This window comes from Stomoxys calcitrans, chromosome 5, assembly GCF_963082655.1.
Source record: "Stomoxys calcitrans chromosome 5, idStoCalc2.1, whole genome shotgun sequence".
In the NCBI taxonomy this organism is placed as follows: Eukaryota; Metazoa; Arthropoda; class Insecta; order Diptera; family Muscidae; genus Stomoxys; species Stomoxys calcitrans.
In genome coordinates this window covers 44500952-44524148 of record NC_081556.1, presented here as the reverse complement: position 1 = coordinate 44524148, position 23197 = coordinate 44500952, and the positions used below count along the sequence as shown (strand labels likewise).

Sequence of the window (23197 nt, the reverse complement as noted above, 5' to 3'; positions counted from 1 at the left end):
TTAAAATTCTGCAATGATCCGAAATATATTTGCACTTTGTTGGGTCGGAAATGGATATTTCGATTTGCTGCAAATGCAATAACTAAAAGAATATAACACCTATCCTAAGGTGGTGGGTATAAAAAAAATAAGTAATTATTTTTGAAGCATACATATTATACACGCAAAGTCAGGTCCATGCGTTGAAGCGTGCCGCACGAAAAATATGGTTTCCTCATTTTTTGAGCGCAAAAAAATGTTTACGAATCATACGTATATTGTTCGAAATCATGCCTCGAGTGCTTCTTTAAGTAAACAAAATATGAAAATTGTACAAAACACTGAAAAAAGTTGTAGAAAATTGTTTTCTGCAGCGTGCGTCATGGTTTAACCTGTCACCAACATTTTAATTTCAAAACTCTATTTTTTATACCCACCATCGTAGGATAGGGGGTATGTTCATTTAGTCATTCCGGTTGCAACACATCGAAATATTTTACGACCCTACAAAGTATATATATTTCGGATCGTCGTAAAATTCTAAGACGATTTAACGATGTCCAAGTGTCTGCCCGTCCGTCTGTTGTAATCACACTACAGTCTTCAAAAGTTTAGATATTGAGCTGAAATTTGGCACAGATACGTATTTTTGATGCACACTCGTTAAGTTTTTGAACGGGCCAAATCGGAGCATATTTGGATATAGCTGCTATATAGACCGATAAAGGGTCTGAAGTCCATAAAAGCTTTACTTTTTATCTGATTTCGTTGAAATTTTAAACAGTGAGTTATCTTAAGGCTCCCGACATCTGATCTATATGTAGATATAGCTGCCATATAGACCGATCTCCCGATAAAGGGTCTAAATCCCATAAAAGCTTCATTTACTACCCGATTTCGCTGAAATTTGAAACAGCGACATCTGACTTAAATATGGATTAAATCGGACCACTTGTAGATATAGCTGTCATATAGACCGATCTGCCGATAAAGGGTTTAAAGCCCACAAAAGCTTTATTTTTTAATTTCGCTGAAAGTTTTAGTAGTTTTAGGCCTCCCAACACCTGACCTAAATATGGTGAGTTGTTTTAAGCCATCTGCCCCAAATATAGTAAATATCGAAATGTATTTAGATATAGCTGTCATATAGACCGATATGCCGATTAAGGGTCTGAAGCTCCTTTAAGCTTTATTTTATTTAAGCTTTATTTATTACCCGAATTTGTCGAAATTTTAAATAGTCAGTTGGTTAAAGCCTCCCGACATCCGACCCGCATATGAGTCAGATCGGATTATATAGATATAGCTGTCATATAGACCGATCGTCCAATTGAGGGTCTTAATACAATAAAAAGTACATTTATTATCTGAAAATGTTACATGTATGTGAGTTCTCGGGTCCTGAATAAAATATGATCGAGACCAGCCACTATAAAGATATAACTACATATATATAGTAGTGGAGTTATAATAAAATATAATGATTATTATGTCCTCGTTTAAGTTGATCCACCGAATTGTAACGAAAGGGGGCTTACATATATAGCCGAGGTGGTGGGTATCCAAAGTTCGGGCCGGCCGAACTTAACGCCCTTTTACTTGTTTTCATTCGAAAGTATTTTCAAATCTCTTAATTCACTATAGGTAGATTAAAGAAATGTTTTCACATCACAAAAAATCAAATATATTTTAATCGAAAATTGCGTAAAAATTTAGCGTTCGTCATGCAGGATTTACCCATATAAAAATTTTTTCAGTGTATTGTATCCATTCATCTCAATGAGCTGCCATGACGAATAACCATCGTTTCGCTGTGGCGACCATTGTTTCAATGTATATATGCAAATTTAATAAATAAATCTGCATATGACCGGCCGACCTCAAATTTTTTTTTATCGCACACAAAAACAAAATTTTCATTGATGATTTTCAGTCTGCGATTGACATTGTACTCGAGTTTATTCGATAAATTCACCAACGCGTACATTTTATACCATACGCGTACAAAATATAAAAATTTTTATTTTAAAGACAATTGGCGTGATGAAATTGCATCATTTAACACAGTGATACTTTTACAATTTCTATTGCAAGAAGGGATTTTAAGTTAGAGTTTCAATGAGAGAGAGGTGAACTCAAACAAATAAAATATGTAAAGTTCGGTCTAGAAATTGCGATCCGAGAAACCAATCAAATATCTACTTTAACAAATAAGAAGACATCAAGTTCGACCTGTCCTGTCACCTTAGGCAGATACATACATATGAAAATACACCATTTGTGAGTCCGTAGCAGCTATGTTGAAATATATTTCGATCTAGGCCAAACACAGGATGCACATCGGAGGTCTAACGCAGCTCACTCTTCCAAATTTCAGCGCAATCGGGTAATAAATAAGCCATTTATTAGTGAAAGAATATAAATTGGAATATTGGTATATATGGCAGCTATATATAATGTGATACGATCAGCACCATATTCGGGAAAAAAGTGTAGGTGTCGAGCAAACAAACAAATTCGGCTTCTATGGACCTTAAACCAAGATATTGACCGATCTGGAACATTTTCTATACGGATATCAAGGGTCCTAAAACAACTCACTGTGCCAGCGAATTCCAGCGAAATCGACCGATAAATTCGGCTTTTATGGACCTTAGATCTTTAATCAAGATATCGGTCTATATGGCGGTTATATCAAGATGTAGTCCATCTTCGAAATTAACCCGCCTATAGTAAAAGTAACTAACTGCGGACATTGCTAAAACGTCTTAGAATTTTACGACAATCAAGAATATATATTAAGATTTTTGATTTTTTTACAATCTGATATCCCTGTGTCATACTTTGATGAGTTTTTATTTAAGACTAGCTGAATCGGGCTCGCTCCGCAACAGCTTCTTTAACTTTTTATGGAACAACATTTTCCTTTAAATATTTATTTTAGACAATTAAAGAGCTTTTAGTGATATACCATGATACGAAAATATTGGGTTGACAAAAAGTAATTGCGGATTTTTTAAAAGAAAGTAAATGCATTTTTAATAAAACTTAGAATGGACTTTAATCAAATACATAATTGCCATTTTGTTCGATAACCTTTTGCCATCTTCCTGGCAAATTTAGTATTCCACACTCATAGAACTTCTGGCCTTTATCTGCAAAAAACTGAACCAAGTGCGATTTTATAGCCTCATCATTGCCGAAAGTTTTACCATTTAAGGAGTTCTGCAAAGATCGAAATAAATGGTAGTCTGATGGTGCAAGGTCAGGGCTATATGGTGGATGCATCAAAAGTTCGCGAGTGACCAAAGATGTGTGCCGTCTAACGTTGTCCTGGTGGAATATGACACCTTTACGATTGACCAATTCTGGTCGCTTCTCCTTGATGGCTGTATTCAATTTGTCCAATTGTTGACAGTAAACATCCGAATTAATCGTTTGGTTCCTTGGAAGCAGCTCAAAATATACCACACCCTTCCAATCCCACCAAACAGACAGCATAACCTTCTTTTGGTGGATATCAGCCTTTGAAGTGGTTTGAGCTGGTTCACCATGCTTGGACCATGATCGTTTTCGACTAACGTTGTTGCAAACAATCCATTTTTCATCTCCAGTTATATTTCGTTTTAAAAACGGATCGAATGCATTGCGTTTAAGGTGCATATAGGTGCATAAGGTGCACAAGCGTTGATTCGGTTTGTTAAATGAATTTCTTTCAATACATGTGGTACCCAAATATCAAGCTTTTTCACCACTCCAAGACTTTTTATGTGATAATGAACGGTTGATTTTGGTATATTTAACTTCTCTTCTATCTCACGCTCAGTTACATTCGATTAATGCCTAAAATTTGTCAACGCCTACTATATGAAAAATCAGCAATTACTTTTTGGGCAACCCAATAGTAAATGTGTATCGCTTGACTTACAGTATAACAATATAAATGCCTTTATCTGAATTCTATATGATCTTTATTGGTCTATGAATTCGCTCGGAGGGTTTAGGGTCATTAACGTTTGGGTGTTTGATATACTCTATTCTCAAAAGTCCTTATTTCAGCCGGATATTGTCATGATGTCCGACTTGGGGGTTCTTTGGGGGTGAGGTGGTCCCCTAGACACTTGGGCGTGAAAAATATCAGCATCGTGCTCAAAAACCATTTATTTAAACTCCATATTGGCATTGGTCCCAAAATTTGTTCTCTTTGGGGGGTGTTTTGGAAAAGGGGCTGTGCCTCAAAAACAGGGCCCCACATTTGGATATCAGATTAGTTTTCTATTCTCAAATACCTTTGTTTGAGCCCCACATTGACGTGGTCGGTAAATATGCTCGATTTAGGGGTGTTTTGGGGAATGGGGTGGTCCCCCAAACACTTAGCCCTGAAAATATATCAGCATCGTTCTTTACTCTCAAATATTCTTTATTTGAACCCCATATTGGCATTGGCCTTAAAATTGGATATCAAATTCGTTTTCTAATCTCAAATACTTTTAATTTAACCCCTTATTGCAAAAGTCAGCAAATATGTCCGGTTTGGGCTATGGGCCCTAAAAACTATCAATACCGAGATCCAATCCCTTTAATACCCTAATTGTCAAGATGAGTTATTATAGGGGTGGGACGACCCCTAGGCAGTTGGTCCCGAATTTTGATAAAAGATTCGTGGTTTACTCCTAAATACCGTTCATTTGAGCCCCATATTTCCACACTCGCAAATATGACCGGCTTGGGGAGTATTTTGGAGGATGGGTCGGCCGTTCAGTGAATTGGCTCTGAAATTATATTTCAGATTCGTATTCTACTCTAAACTACCTTTTATTACAGCCCCAAATTGGGTTGGTCAGCAAATACGTCCTATATGGGTGGGGTTAATGGGGTGGGGCGGCCTTATAGACACTTTTATCCGAATATTGATATCAGATTCCTGTTTTACTCCCAAAGACCTTTCATTTGAGCTCCATATTGCTGTGGTCGTAAATTGATTCTCTTTGGGGGGTGGTTTTGGGGAGGTGCGGCTCCCTAAACACTTGGTCCCACATTTGGATATCAGATTCGTATTCTACACTCAAATACCTTTTATCTAAGCCCCATATTGCCATGGTCAGTAAATAAGTCCTGTTTGGGAGGTGTTTTGGACCTAACACTAGGTCCGACAATTGGATATCTGATACATTTTCTTATCCTAAATACCTTTCAATTGAATACCATATTGTCGTGATTGGTCTAAATACATCTTTGGTTGATTTTAGGGTGGGGCGGCGCCCAAAATACCCCATCCGAAACTTGAATACCAAATTTTTATTTTTAGATTACTGTGAAAATCTGTGAAAATTTCAGGAAAATCGGTTCAGCCGTTTTTGAGTCTATAAGGAACACACAAACAAACACAAATTGATTTTTATACCCACCACCATAGGGCGGGGTTATACTTATCTAGTCATTCCGTTTGTAACACCACGAAATGTTGACCTGCGATCCCATAAAGTATATATATTCTGGATCTTCTTGACATTCGTGAATGTAGCCATGTCCGTCCGTCTGTTGAAATCACCATAGCGGACGAAGGCGTAAAGCTAGCCGCTTGAAATTTTGCACAGATACTTGGTATTGATGTAGGTCGTTGGGGATTGCAAATGGGCCATATCGGTTCAGATTTCGATGTAACTCCCATATAAACCGATCTCCCGATTTGACTTCTTAAAACCGCAATTTTCTTCCGATTTGACTGAAATTTTGTATGTGGTGTTCCTTTATGACTTTCAACCATTGTGCTAAGTATGGTTCAAATCGGTTTATAATTTTATATAGCTCTCATATAAACCGATCTTCCGATTTGACGTCTTGAGCCCTTATAACCAGAAATTTTTGTCCAATTTAGCTACAATTTTCCGAATCGGTCTATAACCTGATTGACTTTTTGAGACCTTACTAGCCTCAATTTTTGTCCGATTTGAATGAAATTTTGCATGTGGTTTTCTGTTATGACTTTCAACAACTGTGCCAAGAACGGTCTAAAACGGTCTATAACCTCATATAGCTCCTATATATACAAATCTCTCGATTATCTAAATTTAGTTTGTATCAATTTTTAGCAGAATCCATGGTGGTGGGTTCCAAAGATACGACCCGGCTGAACTTAATTTGGTCCAGATCGGGCCAGTTAATCCTCTTGACATCGTTGGTTAATACGGTCCAGATTGGTCCAGATTTAGATATAGTTTCCATATAGACCGATTTCTCGATTTAAAGACTTGGGCTCATAATAAGCGCATTTATTGTCCGATTTTACTGAAATTTGGGACAGTTAGTTATGTTAAGCCCCTCGGCATTCCTGTTTAATTTCGCCCAGATCTGTCCAGATTTGGATATAGCTGTAATATAGACCGATCTCTCAATTTATAGTCTTTGACCCATAAAAGGCGCATTTATTTTCCGATTTCGCTGAAACCTTGTATAGAGAGTTGTGTAAGGCTCCTCAGCATTCCTGTTAACTGCGGCTCAGATTGGGTCAAGTTAAGATGTACTTGCCATATATACCCATCTCCTGATTTTAAGTTTTACACCCATAAAAGGTGAATTTATTAACCGATTTCGCTGAAATTCACAATGAGTTCTGTTAGACCCTGTACCGAGTACGGCTAAGATCGGTTTATATATAACTGCCGTATAGACCGATCTATCGACCTATAGTCTTGGAACCATAATAGAAGCATTTATTGTCCGCTTTCGCTGAAAATAGGTATAGCGAAATATGTTAGGCTCCCCCACATCCATGCTCAATACGGCCCAGACCGGTCCAGATTTAGATAAAGTTGCCATATATACCGATCTCCCTATTTAAAGTTGAAGGCCCAAAAAAGGTGAATTTATTAACGGATTTCGCTGAAATTTAGAACAATGAATTCTGTTAGACTCTTCGACATTCGTATCAATAATCGTCAAGATCGGGCTATACATGGATAAAGCTGCCACATATACTGATCTGCTGATGTAATTTCTTGGGAATTACATCAGCAGATCAGTGTCACGCTTACAGTGACACAGTGGGCTGTGTTAGGCTCTTCGATATTCGTGTTCAATATTTTTCAGATCGGTCTATATTTGAATATAGCTGGTCTTACGTCCGTAAAACGTGATGACGATGAACTTGGTACAATAATTTGTGTTAGACCCTAACATAGCCTTTCTGTATATGGTGGAGACCGGAGTTAGGAATTATCCACCGTATAATGACGAAAAATGGTTAATATGTATATCCGAGGTGGTAGGTATCAAAAGTACGACCCGGCCGTACTTAAGGCCTTTTTATTTGTTATCGTTAAAAAAAAAAACTTTCTTTTTATTTTTATTTTGTTTTGTATCAATTATATTTGGATGCTATCTAATCGTTGAATGAGTTGTTGAGTGGAGTCACTAATTTAATTTATTATGAGTATTTAATACTTGAAACACTAGACATAGATTTGAAAGTGAGTACCTCTAGTATGGTTACTCATATTGCCATTTTTGTGAAACATAAATTTAAATGTGCAATTTTTCTGGATTAAATGCCGATTTATAGAATTTTTTTTTTTAAATGAAAACAGCTGATATCGGTGAGTTGGCGGCGAACAAATCGAGAGTCAAAAGTTTTGTGGTTTTGGATGTAAATAAAACAAAACTTATGCCCCATAGTAGCTATATCGAAATATGCTCCGATTTGGATCAAATATTAATAGGTACAGTAGCTACATCTTAAAATAAACCGATCTTAACCATATACGACACGTATGTCGAAAAGCCTAACATAAGTCACTGTGTCAAATTTCAGTGAAACCGGATTATAAATGCGCCTTTTATGGGGCCAAGACTTTAAATCGAGATATGGGTCGATATGAAAGCTATATCCAAATCTGGACCGATCTAAGCCAAATTGTAGAAGGACGTCGAAGAGCCTAACACAACTCACTGTCCCAAATTACGGCGACATTCGACAATAAATGCGCTTTTAATGGCCCCAAATCCTAAAACTGAGAGATCGGTCTATATGGCAGCTATATCCAAATCTGGACCGATCTGTACCAAAATACAGAAAAATTTCAAGGAGCTTAACTTAACTCACTGTCCCAAATTTCGGCGAAATCGGACAATAAATGCGCCTTTTATGGACCCAAAACCTTAAATCAAGAGATCGGTCTATATTGCAGCAATATCCAAATGTGGACCGATCTAAGCCAAATTGACAAAGGATGTCGAAGGGCCTAAGACAACTCACTGTCCCAAATTTCAGCAAAATTGGATAACAAATGTGGCTTTTATGGGCCTAAGACCATAAATCGGAGAATCGGTCTATATGGCAGCTATATCCAAATCTGAACCGATCTGGGCCAAATTGACAAAGGATGTCGAAGGGCCTAAGACAACTCACTGTCCCAAATTTCAGCAAAATCGGATAACAAATGTGGCTTTTATGGGCCTAAGACCCTAAATCGGAGGATCGGTCTATATGGCAGCTATATCCAAATCTGGACCGATCTGAGGCAAATTGACGGAGGATGTTGGGTGGCTTAACACAACTCACTGTCCCAAATTTCATCAAAATCGGATAATAAATGTGGCTTTTATTGGCCTAAGACCCTAAATCTCAGAATCGGTCTATATGGGGGCTATATAAAGATATAGTCCGATATAGCCCATCTTCGAACTTAACCTGCTTATGGACAAAAAAAGAATCTGTGCAAAGTTTCAGCTCAATATCTCAATTTTTTTCAACAGACAGACGGACGGATAGCGTGATTTCAACAGACAGACGGACGGACATGGCTAGATCGTCTTAGATGTTTATACTGATCCAGAATATATGTACTTTATAGGGTCGAAAATAGATATTTCGATGTGTTGCAAACGGAATGACAAAATGAATATACCCCCATCCTTCGGTGGTGGGTATAAAAATTATATAGACTAAGACTATGTTTCCTTCCAGACAAACGTACACAATCTATGAAAATTTTAACAATATCGGTTCAACCAAGCAACATATAGTCATAATGTATCTAACGGAGTTTTTGAGGGGCTGCGTGACCCCCAATACTTCGATCTGATTTTCTTTGTCAGATTCGAAATCTACTCCCGAATACCTTTTTTTTGAGCTCCATATTGACATGAACGACCAATATGTCTGTTTGGGGGAGTTTTGGGGTTAAGGCGGCCCGATGGAAACTTAGACTCAAATTTTAATACCATATTCGTATTCGTATTCTACTCTCCAATACCTTTCATTTGATACCTATATTGTCCCGATCGGTCCACTTTTGATTTTGGGTTGCGTTTTTGGTATAAGGGGAGAGGGTACGTTCCCCTTCCGAAACCAAAAAATTTATATGGCCTATGTTTCCTTCCAGATCAACCTACAGAATATGCGAAATTTCGAGAGAAGCGGTTCTGCCGTTTTTCAGACTATATGGAACAAACAAACCGAGTCTCATATATATCCGCGATTGGCTAATGTGCCCATTTTGGGCGTTTTTGTTGTGGTGGGGCGACCCCCAATACATCGTCATGAATTTGTACGCCAGATTCGTTATCTACTCTTGCATTCTTTTCATTTGATACGCATATTGTCCTTGTCGGTCCACTTTAGATTTTGGTTGGTGTTTTTGGGGAAATGGTAAAGAGTCCGCCTCCTTCCGTTATCAATGAATTATAAAGCCTATTCCTACTTCCTGACCACATTCGGAATCTACTCGCAAATACTTATCATTTGAGTCCCATATTGTCATGATCGTCAAATAAATCTATTTTAGGGGGCTTTGGGCTGGGGCGGCCCCCTGGTACTTGGACCCAACTTTTATTATGAAATTCGAACTCTACTCTTGAATACCTTTCATTTAATCCCATATTGTCCCAATAGGTCGACTTTTTTTTTTTGGGTAGTATTTTAGGGGTAAGGGGGAGGGTCCGCCCCCCTCCCGATATCGAAAAATTACATAGCCTATGTTACCTTCCAGACAAACCTACACAATCTGTTAAAATGTCAATGTAATCGGTTCAGCCATTTTTGAGTCTATACGGTGGATATCCAAAGTTCGGCTCGGCCGAACTTAATACCTTTTTACTTGATTTTTATTTAAATCCTCCACCATGGATCGTATTTGTCAAGTTTTTTGCCCTCTACCTTTTTATAAACAAACTATGGATAATGGATAAAAATTGCTATCCTATTGGAGCTATATTAGGTTATAAACCGATTTGGGCCATACTTGGCTTGGATATTGGAGATCATGGTGAAAGTCAAAAGGCAACATTTCAGCTAAATCGGTTAAGAATTGCGTCCTATAGGAGCTGAAGAAGTAAAATTGGGAGATCGGTTCATATGGAAGTTATGTCAGGTTATGGACCGATTCAGACCATATTTGGCAGGTATGATGGAGGTCATCGCACCTCTCATCACCTTTAACATCCGTTAAAGGTAGTGAGCTACGATAAAACGTAGCTCAAGGGTTAGTAACCCTCGAAGAAGAAGACGAAATTGCTAATGAAAAAAACAAAGAAGATTAAAAATGGTCTCCAGGTTTACTTCGGTGGATGAGAGGCTAGCCCCATCCGTATAAAGGCCAATTTCTTCAGCAATAGCCTTATTTGCACCCTTGCCCCGACGGAAGACAAGGACGAATAGACCAAGGATATTTTCTACGAGCGCCCAGCAACAGAATACGACAGCTTTTCCGCCCATGATATTAAAATAGTTCTGGGAGATTTTAATGCGAAAATCGAGAAGGAAAATATCTTTGGCCCAAAAGTCGGCAAATTTAAGCAAAGAAACTTCCATGGCATTGCCCACTCCATGAAAAGAGCTGCAACATCCGTACTTGGGCACCAAAAGCTTCCCTCAAGAAACCCATGCCAAAAAGTACGGAAGCAAAGATATGAGGCTTACGGGGCAACCTTATATTCAGTAGCAACGACAGATGAAGGAGAGGTATTAGGAGAAACGAGCGAATTGAGATGTACAGGAGTCAGAATGAAGTCCGGAAATTCTACCAAAGAATTAAACTTCAAACCGATAGCTTTGGTGCAGGCACATCCTCCTGCAGAGACGAAGAAGGGAATCTGGTAACTGATACTGATAGTGTGCTGAGGATATGAAAAGAAAAAATTTCCCAGCTGCTGGTTGTTGTTGTTTTAGCCACATTTGCATGTGGTGGTGGCGATCCTCGCCAAGCTCTTATGGGCGACCAATCTCGTTCCAATCTAAAAGACTGATCACCGCGAGAACATGTTGGCCATTACTTATTTAAGGGCGCCAATATTTCGCCTTGTCGTATCCAGCATCATTGGCACTCAGTTTTTATGCAAGAGCCGGTGAGACCAGGCCTTTCACTGAGACTCTCCACTCAATACCGCTGATTGTCTACTACTGCAGTTGCAGCTACTTCGTATGGAGCATTGCATAACCTGCGGATAAGCCCGGTAGCTCCCAGCTAAGTTTCTCGTGATAACGAACTACACCACACAGATTGGAACTTAAAGATCCAGCCTGTGTTATGCTCAAGTTATCCGGTGCCGGGCCCAGTTGGTGGTATCCAAAGATGGTTAGCATGAGTATACCACAGAATGAATCCGTGATGATGGTATAAAATGTGTACCTCTAGTCAGAAAGAAGTCTAATAAGCTGAAAAAAATGAGGCACCAGGAGCCAATGGGTTGCCGGCTGAGCAGTTCAAAATTCACCTGTACTGGGTCACAGAGATATTCGAGGGAATTGTAAAGCGGACGAGCTTGCGAGAAACTTGAATCTGTGGGTATGCCTCAAGCGACATGTAGGATCAGGCCCGAAGGGCAACGAATAATAGATGGTCACATTCCAAAACTATGTGGCCTAATCTAGACTTGAAAAGGTCTACTGCTTTGCGCACTGGCAAGAACAGACGTCTCAGTCATTGTGTCCGTCATGACAGGTCACTGTCTAATCAGAAAACATGTTGACAGACTGAAGTTTGCAAGCAACGACTCTTGCAGGAGCTGTGAGGACATCGAAGAAGAAGACACAAGAGAACACTTTCAGTGTGTGTACCGCACTAGCAGTCAGAAGAAGTTCTACTTTAGGTTCTCATTTCTTTGAGAACCTGTCTGATTTAGTGTATGTGAGCATTCGCCTCTTAAAGCGATCTGGATGGTTCAACGGTAGGAACTAGAAGGAATCTTCCTTCTTCTGTTCCTGTGATATCACAATGGACGAAAACGTCTAAGTGAGTTTGATGGCAGACTGCCACTTAACCTTTAAGCACTATCCAACACAAACAAATTTTGAAAAGGGGATCACAAATAAAGATTTGGCAGCCGGAACAATTTGTCGAAATCCCGAGGTGACCATCTATAGGGGCCCGCAAAGAGGCATCCGGACCACCTAGGGCCTGCACATGATCTTGATGACACTTCAGCTTTAACCATTCCAAATTTCAACGATACCCGTTTTCACACGGCATATTTTTTCGATTTTCTCCCACTGTACATCAGTCTATACGGCAGCAATGTAAGTCCGATCTGAATCATATTTGGGTCGGGCTTCTTAATACAACTCACTGTTTCAAATTTTTTCGAAATCGGGTAATAAAAGCAGCTTTTATGGGTTTCAGACCCTTATACGGCAGCTATATCTAAATATAGTCCGATCTGAAACATATATCGCCTTACAATTTTATGACGATCCAAAATATATATTCTTTATAGAGTCAGAATGAATATTTCGATGTCTTACAAACGGATTAACTAAATGAATATTCCCCCTATCCTACCTGTGTGCATTCTCAAGTACTAAATCGGTCGCGTGGGTACTCTTCGGTTGAAGAAAGTACTCAAGTAGCGATTTTCCATCCCTGGTATACCCCTATCCTATGGTAGAGGTTATAATGATTCTGAAATATAATTTTTATTGGAAAGTTTATTTTTAGTATGCAGGTAGGAATTATTATCAGGCATACAAGCACCCCTATGAGTACATTTAAAATGCATTGGTTTTATTTTGCTCTGTTTTGTTTTTGTTTTCATAATATTTTAAATAATTTATCTTATCAATAAAAACTTTATTGAGAGTAGCCAATTATTTATGATGGGTATTAAATAATTGAAATATTTCATTAATTTAAGTACACGCGTGGATGAACTATGTTGGCACTTGTGATAAGTATTCTGCTGCCACAGGAGGTAGCATTGCATTATGTTTCGATATTTACGCAAGATTGCATTGTTGCGTGAAAGATGTCTTACGTTTTTTTTTCATAATTGTTCACATCATATTCATATTTTAGTATATGATATTACTTTTTATAATTTAGGTTAGGTTAGTCTAAAGTGGCTATCTGCCATCAGACTCACGTAGCCGTTTTCGTCCATTGTGATACCACAGGAACACGAATGCCATGTTTAACGCAGATTAAAGTCTCCGGTCGGAATTCGTAGCCTTAAGGCCGGACTGGTCACCTAGGAAAAAGGAATCGGCCTAAACCGACCTATAACCAGCATACAGGAGTATGCTCAAAACCAACATACACCAGAACGATATACACAACACATAAATAAGTCACGTCAGCCCCATCGGCTATGCCACATACATCAGCTGCAACATGGAAAGCGGCCACCCTAACGGAACTTCACCACCTTGCTCTGAGGCAAAACTGCATTTAAGGAGTCATGTCCTGTCAGTACGAATCCCATACTAAGGCCGAAGTCACAGTCCGGGCGGTCCCGTACAAACGTTGCGTCACGAATAAATTCGTAATTCACTCGACCATTGTCGCAGTTCGTCCATCTGGTTCTCTAACTATCATCAAGACGCTCGAAAAGAAGAGCCTTGAGCCTTCCAAACCTTATCCCTAGCACCATCCACCCAAGAAAGTACCCGACAACCTATTTCGCTTAATCTCATGAGTACACTATGCCATGAAAGGTAATTCAATGCGCCTTTAAAATCGACTAATATACCAAGGACATATTTGGCGCTTAACTCTCACACACAGTTCTGCAAATGGATCCAGGCATCCACAGTGCTCTTTTCCTCCCGAAAGCCGAACTAGTACGGAGAAGTACCCTCCTCGTAGCCCTCCCTAAATCTTGTCACCTTTATCCTCTCTAATACTTTTGCAAGTAAGAGAAGGAGACTGTTCCTGGATTGCTCCTCAATCGATCGGACGATTTCAGAAGGACTACCATTCGGGCATATTTCCACGAACGAGAGAAAAAGCCTACTTCAACACATCGTATGAGGATCAACTCGCCGTGGTCAGGTATAGCCCACCAGATGTTTTTACACATCTGTCCAGTCATACCGTCCATCCAAATGACCTCCCGCTTCAAAGCTGACAGACACTGTCCACTATCTCGACCAATTCCAAACTTGGAAAAGGCACGATCATCTTCACACTGGGAGACTGTTCGTGCTCATCCGCGTCAGGAAAGAACGCTCCCATTAACACCCTAGTACACTTGTACCAAGAACACAACACATTTTCCCCCACTCTAAAACCGCCCAGGTCACCCTGACTAGAAACCTGTTGCCCACCGCGTCGGTACTCGCAGTATACCTTATCCCATGGGTTATCTCTGTTCTCCTGCACAAATCTCCTGAAGTGATCTTCCTTGCTCTTAATCAACAGTCACTTGTACGTTCTCAGATTGCTATGGTAGTCGTTTCGGCGTGAGACAAGATCCTCAGCTTTTTGGAATCGGTTTCTAAGACGCCTGAAGTTTTGCTGCATAGTTTCAAGATCACGGGTCCACCACCTGACCTTACACGGTTTAGCCTTTCGAAGTCTACCAAGGAGCATATCATTCACTGTGCTCATCCATTCGTCTATCTTCGCAATCTGGTCATCTATTATCAGTGCCCTAAAGTCATTTAGAGACAATGTTGATGCAGTATCCCCAAAAACTTTCCACATAAAGGTCTCAGTTCACGTATCGATCCTTCCGTCACCTATACCGCTCAGTAGTAGTCCGAAACCGTCGATCCGTGGAAGTGGCCATAATCTCAATTGGATTATGTTCACTTGTACCCCATTCGTCACAAACCCTCCACCTAAACTAGTAAGCAGTAAATGCCGCCCCATTTGCAATCGTACCTTCAATGTCATTAACTCCTGAAGGCCCATCAAAGGTATACATCGCACTTGGCATTTTCAACACACCGACGTCATTCAAGGTCAACCATTCGCTGGGCAACTGCCCACGATGACAATTCTCATGGGCAAGTGAATGCTGGGTCATTCTAGAGAACCTCATCGGGGAGGTTAGGTTGGCGTCTAGCGGATTGCCACTCGCAAGTAGTAACACCGTATCCATATACCCAAGATAGGGCTCTAAACCGGCGCTAAACCTACAATAGATGCTAGCCAAGAACCACACCGCTTTTCTGTAAAATGCAGACCCCCCATTGGCTAAAGTTAACCACCGTACATTCGATGTCGCAGTCATCTACAATTATCGCAGATTAAATTATTATTGTTAGTAAAGACTCGCATCCCTCACGGTTCCTGTACCAGCGCGACCGAGTATGCCATTTAATGCCGCGCATTCGCCCGAGGAGATCATCATATGTTCCGCCATCAACCCCTTGAATTAATAGTTTCTACACCGAACGGGGGTTGGACAGGCCGAAGCCACATATCCGCCCGATCCACACCGACAACAAACATCACCCTTTAGCGGCAATCCCGTGTCCTATAGTCAAATTCTATAGAATGGTGGGATGCGAAGACCGCATCCTGCAACCGGGCGGTGAAGCGGAACCCCTTCACTACGCCCCTTTCTCAGACAACTTATCCGCCGCCCTTGGAGTACACTCCAAAATGACGTTGACAGCACCGCCCTTATTCTTTTAAGGCGCAATAGACAAACGGACGGTCCGACGGAAGACGTCCTTATTCATCAAGTCCTTCAAATTCAAGGAGTACAGGTCAGCCATAAACTCATCTGGAGTTATGGCAGCATGTACCCCGAGGACAACTACTTTGGGGACCAGCCTCTTGGCCACAGAAACTTCATCATCAACCCATTTATTACCTCCTTTATCTCACTAACAATCACTCCATCCTCGCAATCTCCCCTTTCCAAGGGTGCAAACATCCTCCTACGCGCCATAATCTTCCTCTTTGCCCTCCTTGGAGTTGAAGGCCCTTTAACCACTACACTGGCAGCGCCACCAGCGCCATTAACCATTGATCCACTGGCACTACCAACATCATCGCCATACTCTCATTCACACCAGCAGCTGACAAAACACCATCAGCTGCTTCACCACCTGACTTCTTCGCCCCCACGTTGAGAGACTCCAACTTAAGAGAGGTTTGCCGCGCTCCCCACCATTTCCACCGGAGACCAAATCCTCCACTGCCCTTCAATCCTACCAGCAGCCTCCCGTCCACCACGAAGCAGCGACGAATCGGTACTAATAGCGACGTCCGACGTACTCCAACTGCTTCCCTCACCTTCTTCACTTTACTCTCTTCACCATTACCCTCACACTCTTAATCCTTCCCAGAATCAAAGACTCCTCCGTTGCAAAAGTCTCAATTGCCAAAAAAAAAAAAAATCCCAAAATTCACTAAACGCACTTTAATATCGCTTTAACAATTTTGTCACAGCATTCTACTCACTCTCCATCCAGTCGCTCTGACATCCGTAAACATATACATTTCCCGATGTTCCAGTCAGTGTGGATTACCCATTGTACCATTATTCCTGATACTGTACTATAATTCCATAGACTTTTATGCAGATGGTTTCAAACTAGACCACCAGGTGGGCTTTGGGGTGTACCCTGAAGAACTAGAACTGGTCATATCGGCCACTGTAGTGTGTATCAAGCGGAGATCCCTGCAATTAAAGAAGTGGTAGAATGTCCAAGATTTAATGTCATAACGAAGATTGGCGTAAATATCTTCTCAAACAGCCAGAAAGCCCTTAAATCCCAGAAGAACATCTTTTTGAGCTCAAAAGCAGCTATTGACTGTTGCTGATCTCTTAACGAGATGGCTGAACTGTTCAATGTTTAACTTTGTGGATGGTTCAACGGTAGGAACTAGAAATCATTTTCCTTCTACGGTTCTTGTGGTATAACAGTGGACGAAGACGTCTAAGTAGGTCTGATGGCAAACAGCCACTTAAATCGAACTCGTGGGACTTTAATATAATTGAATCTTTATGAACCTTGAAAGGCTTCGAAATATTAAAACTAGTAAGAGCGTACTAAGTTCGGCCGGGCCGAATCTTATATACCCTTTACCATGGATCGCATTTGTCGAGTTCTTTGCACGGTATTTCTTTTTAGGCAAACAAAGAAAAATGGATAAGAATTGTTATACTATTAGAAATATATCAAGCTATAGTCCGATTCGGGCCATAAGTTAATTGAATGTTGAAGACCATAGTAGAAGTCATTGGGTAATATTTCAGTCCATTCGAATAAGAATTGCGCCCTCTAGTGGTTTAAGAAGTCAAGACCCAAGATCGGTTTATATGGCAGCTATATCAGGTTATGGACTGATTTGGCCCATTTACAATCCCAACCGACCTACACTAATAAAACGTATTTGTGCAAAAAAGTGGCTAGCTTTACTCTCCTGCTTTCGACAGACAGACGGACGGACATGTCTAGATCGACTTAAAATAACATGACGATCAAGACTATGCACAATGATCGCGATGAAAATAGGGTACTACATTTTTTGATATCTGAAGGGGGATGACCTTCCCCCTTACCCTTATTGTCCGAAACGCCAGTTCTCGATGATGGGTGGTGCGATTTAAGTGAAATATTGTATGCTCTCTTATAGTACCCTAAAAATAAAAATTTGGTATCCAAATTTCGGATGGGGTACCTAGGGGGCCGCCCCATCCTAAAACCTACCAAATATATATTTAAACCAATCACGACAATATGGGACTCAAATGAAAGGAAAATACCCCACAAACAGCAATTTTTTACTGACCATCGCAATATGGGGCTCAAATAAAGGTATATGGGAGTAGAATACAAATTTGATATCCAAATGTAGGACCGTATATTGAGGGCATCACCCCTTCCCTAAAACACCCCCTCAAATGTAAGGTATTTGATATTAGATAACGAATTTGATAACCAATTTTGGGGCCATGTGTTTGGGGGACGCCTCATCCTGTAAACTCCCCTTAAAACCAAAGGCATTATGGGGTTTTAATAAATGGTATTTGAGAGAAGAGCACGATGCTGATATTGTTTCAGGGCCAAGTGTCTGGGAGACCACCTCACTCCCGAAAACACCCCTAAATCAGACATCATGGGGGCTGAAATAAAGTATTTTAAGAATGGAGTACATCTTACATCCAAACTTAAATTCGCATACCAATAAAGATCATATGGGATTCAGATATTAGCATGGTATTTCACTAAAAGCTTCTTAATTGTCGAAAATAAATATTCCAAGGAAAATTTTGTTCCATATAAAGTAAAAGGAGGCACAGCGGAGCGGGCCCGGTCCAGCTAGTGTTGTCTAAAATTCAATTTACGATCTAAGAGAATGCCAAGATCTTCAAAAGTTTCTTCTATGTCAATTTCATGACCTTTATGATGATAAATTTTTGACAAGTCAAACCTACTTCCACATTTAAATAGGGGAATAATATTGGATTTCTTCCCTAGCTCAGGTACAAGGCATAATTTTATAGATCTATTAAAAATCTCGGTTAAAGGAAATTTAAGGTGATCAGCGCAATCTTAGACCCATATTTCGAGATGTTACAAAAGGAATGACGAAATTAGTATACATGAGCGGTAATTTTGTCATTCCTTTTGTAACATCTCGAAATACGCGTCTAAAATTGCGCTGATCACCTTTAATTTCCTTTAACCGAGATTTTCAATAGATCTATAAAATTAGGCCTTGTACCTGAACTATGTAAGAAATCATATATTATTCCCTATGATGGAAGGTATAAAGAAAATATAAAAGCTCTTTAGGGTGTAGCGAATTACACCGGACCAGTTAGTTTCGTATAAAAATCAAAAGTTTCCCACCACCTTAGGAAAATTTTAATTTTTATACCCACCACCGAAGGATGGGGGTACATTCATTTTGTCATTCCGTTTGCAACACATCGAAATATCCATTTCCAACCCTATAAAGTATATATATTCTTGATCAGCGTAAAAATCTAAGACGATCTAGACATTTCCGTCCGTCTGCCAGTTGAAATCACGCTACAGTCTTCAAAAATTGAAATATTGAGCTGAAACTTTGCACAGATTCTTTTTTTTTTGTCCATAAGCAGGTTAAGTTCGAAGATGGGCTATATCGGACTATATCTAGATATAGCCCCCATATAGACCGATCCGCCGATTTAGAGTCTCACACCCATAAAAGCCACATCTATTATCCGATTTTGCTGAAATTTGGGACAGTGAGTTGTGTTAGGCTCCCCAACATCCTCCGCTTATTTGGCCCAGGTCGGTTCAGATTTCGATATAGCTGCAATATAGACCGATCCGCCGATTTAGGGTCTTAGGCCCATAAAAGCCACATTTACTATCCGATTTCGCTGAAATTTGGGACGGTGAGATGTGTTAGGCCCTTCGACATTCTTCGTCAATTTGACCCAGATTGGTTTAGATTTGGATATAGCTGCCATATAGACCGATCCGCCGATTTAGGGTCTTAGGCCCATAAAAGCCACATTTACTATCCGATTTTGCTGAAATTTGGGACGGTGAGTTGTGTTAGGCCCTTCGACATTCTTCGTCAATTTGACCCAGATCGGTTTAGATTTGGTTATAGCTGCCATATAGACCGATCCTCCGGTTTAGTGTCTTAGGCCCATAAAAGCTACATTTATTATCCGATTTTGCTGAAACTTGGGACAGTGAGTTGTGTTAGGCCCTTCGACATTCTTCGTCAATTTGGCCCAGATCGGTTCAGATTTGGATATAGCTGCCATATAGACCGATCCTCCGATTTAGGGTCTTAGGCCCATAAAAGCCACATTTATTATCCGATTTTGCTGAAATTTGGGACAGAGAGTTGTGTCAAGCCCTTCGACTTACTTCGTCAATTTGGCTCAGATCGGTACAGATTTGGATATAGCTGCCATATAGACCGATCCTCCGATATAGGATCTTAGGCCTAAAAGAGCCACATTTAGTATCAGATTTTGATGACATTTGGGACAGAGAGTTGTGTCAAGCCCTTCGACTTACTTCGTAAATTTGGTCCAGATCGGTCGAGATTCGGAATTAAAGGTGGTTTACATATATACCCGAGGTGGTGGGTATCCAAAGTTTGGCCCGGCCGAACTTAACGCCTTTTACTTGTTAAAATTTTCTTTTAGAAATTAATTTTTAGCAAAATTTCCCTTAGAAATGACATTGAATCAACATTTCCTTCCGAGATAATTTATTGCTCCCTTTCAAATAAAGGTTATCATTGATACGATATGTAGTACGTAGGAATGGTTCTCTCTTACCGAGAATATTTCTTATGCTATTGTTTTTGTTTTGGACAACTTCATAAATATTACTTTTATAAAAATCAACTCCAAAAACAAAATTTAATTTATTTCTATATCTTAGCCAAAATATTATGCAGCAGTTATCTAATCAAAGGAACATATTTCTGACCTGTCCCTTTCTTGCTCTCGCAAACAATCACCCCCCAAAACGATAAGAACGTCTGTTTGAAGTATCATCAACTGTCTGACGGCCCGTGTCGCTCTGTCGCTGAAAATCTCCCCACAAATCAATCTACTAATTTATTGCTGATTTAAATTGGAAAACGAACGCATTGACGCATTTTGGTATAAAAAGAAGATACAAATTTTTGCAAACAGTTAGTAAAGCTTTTGCTGTGAACGCAACGAAATGTTTTTCACTAAAATCAATTTGAGCCTGGTTGTGCTCTTGGCCGTTTCTAGCCAATTGGCTAGTGGACAATTCAATCCCAATTTTGCCTCGGGTCGCAGTACCATTGTCCATTTGTTTGAATGGAAATGGGATGATATAGCCGCGGAATGTGAAAGATTCTTGGGTCCTAAAGGATTTGGCGGTGTGCAGGTGAGTTCTGGCCATAGGATGTGCTGCGAAACTTCTCTTGTTAACGCCCAGTGTTTGTCTTAAAGGTCTCTCCGGTCAATGAGAATATTGTGGTCGGCAATCGTCCCTGGTGGGAACGTTATCAACCCATATCCTACCTCTTAACCACCCGTTCCGGCAATGAAGCCCAATTCTCCAGCATGGTTAGACGTTGCAACAATGTAGGTGTTCGCATTTATGTGGATGTTGTCATCAACCACATGACCGGTGATGCCTCTCAAGCCAAGGGAACTGGTGGCTCCACAGCCAATCCCGGTTCCAAGAGTTACCCTGCAGTTCCCTACTCCTCCCTGGACTTCCATTCCACCTGTAGCATCAATAACTACAATGATGTGAATCAAGTGCGCAATTGCGAGTTGGTCGGTTTGAAGGATTTGGATCAGGGCAAATCGTATGTGCAGGATCGTATTGTGGATTTCATGAATAAATTGATTTCATTGGGTGTGGCTGGTTTCCGTGTGGATGCTGCCAAACATATGTGGCCAGCTCATTTGAAGGTGAGTATGTGAAACAGAAAATAATCTCCCCAAAGATTGAAAACTAAAGTTCTAAGTGAGTCCTGATTCACACAAGAAAATTTTACCAGCGACAATTCTCTGCTTGTGGGAGAAACAGAGGCGAGGGGTATGAAGAAAAACCCCTTCACTTTATTTCCTATAATCATAGCATTGCCGCAAGTAAAATTGTCTGGTGTTAATTGGGGAAAAAAATCTTAAAATAATGCAACGCCATCTAGCGGCGGTTTATTTATTTTATATTTGAACAAAATTAACTTTTCATAAAGTAAGCTCATAGTAGGGCAAGTTTTCCAGTGGCAAATGGCATGTTTATGGGCAAATTTGCATTTGCCAGCTCATTGCAGACCTTACAGTGGCTAAGATCTGTCTCTGTAGCCATTGAAAGTCACTTCGCTTCATTAAAAGTCACTTCACCTTTCTTCAAGCTTATCATTTTGATTTCTGACTTAACTTCTTCATCTCTTTATTCTTCGTTGCTCTTTTTAGACTATCTACAATCGCTTGAATAACTTGAATACCGGCCATGGTTTCGCTAGCAATGCCCGTCCCTTCATCTTCCAAGAAGTCATCGATTTGGGTGGTGAAGCCATCTCCAAATATGAATACACCGATTTGGGTACCGTCACCGAATTCAGCCATTCCAATTCGATTGGCAAAGTCTTCCGTGGCAAGGATCAGATGCGTTGGCTCTCCAACTGGGGCACCGCTTGGGGCTTTATGCCCTCCGATCGTTCCCTCATCTTTGTCGATAATCATGACAATCAACGCGGCCATGGTGCTGGTGGTGCTGACATTCTTACCTACAAACAAGCCAGGCAATATAAAATGGCCACAGCCTTCATGTTGGCTCATCCCTTCGGCATTACTCGTGTCATGTCTTCCTTCGCCTTCGATAACACCGATCAGGGACCTCCCACCACCGATGGTTCAAATATTCGTTCGCCCACTATCAATGCGGACCAATCTTGCGGTGGCGGTTGGATTTGTGAACATCGTTGGCGTCAAATTACCAACATGGTCGAGTTCAGAAACGTTGCGGGCTCAACTGGTGTACAAAATTGGTGGGATAATGGCAGCAACCAGATTGCCTTCTGTCGTGGCAATAAGGCTTTCATCGCCCTCAACGGTGATGGTTGGGATTTGAATACCTCGTTGCAAACCTGCTTGCCTGCCGGTACCTATTGTGATGTCATTTCCGGCTCGAAATCTGGTTCCAGCTGTACTGGTAAGCAAGTACAAGTGGGTTCTGATGGTCGTGCTAGCATTAGCGTTCGTACTTCCGATGCTGATGGTGCCCTTGCTATTCATGTCAATTCAAGATTGTAAATTACGATAAAGTTTTGGTTCAAATAAAAGGCATTTAAAAATTTTTAAAATATTAAAATTTTTTGGATATAGAGGAAAAAAATTGTTTGTAAAAAGGCATTAAGTTCGGCTGGGCCGATCTTTGGATACCCACCACCTCGGGTATATATGTAAACCACCTTTCGTCATAATCCGGTGAAAAATTCATAATTTATGGCCCCATACCAGCTACATCGAAATATGGTCCGATTTGGACCAAATTCGGTACGGACATTGAGTGGTCTAATAAGTACAAGTT

General features: G+C 40.4%; 1 protein-coding gene across 5 annotated transcripts; it reads left to right on the top strand.

Moving 5' to 3' along the window:
* Positions 1-1925: 1925 nt before the first annotated feature.
* Positions 1926-22970, top strand: LOC106096254 (alpha-amylase A). 5 transcript variants are annotated; one of them, XM_059368411.1, is made up of 4 exons: positions 1926-2045; positions 20558-21037; positions 21103-21573; positions 22081-22970. In XM_059368411.1, exons 2-4 carry the CDS (start codon positions 20846-20848, stop codon positions 22918-22920), a joined length of 1503 nt encoding a protein of 500 aa, XP_059224394.1. In that variant the 5' UTR covers positions 1926-2045; positions 20558-20845; the 3' UTR covers positions 22921-22970. The 5 variants fall into 5 exon arrangements, with proteins under 5 accessions (XP_059224394.1, XP_059224390.1, XP_059224393.1 ...); XM_059368407.1 differs by having other exon boundaries at positions 1926-2108; XM_059368410.1 differs by having other exon boundaries at positions 1926-2131.
* Positions 22971-23197: the final 227 nt, after the last annotated feature.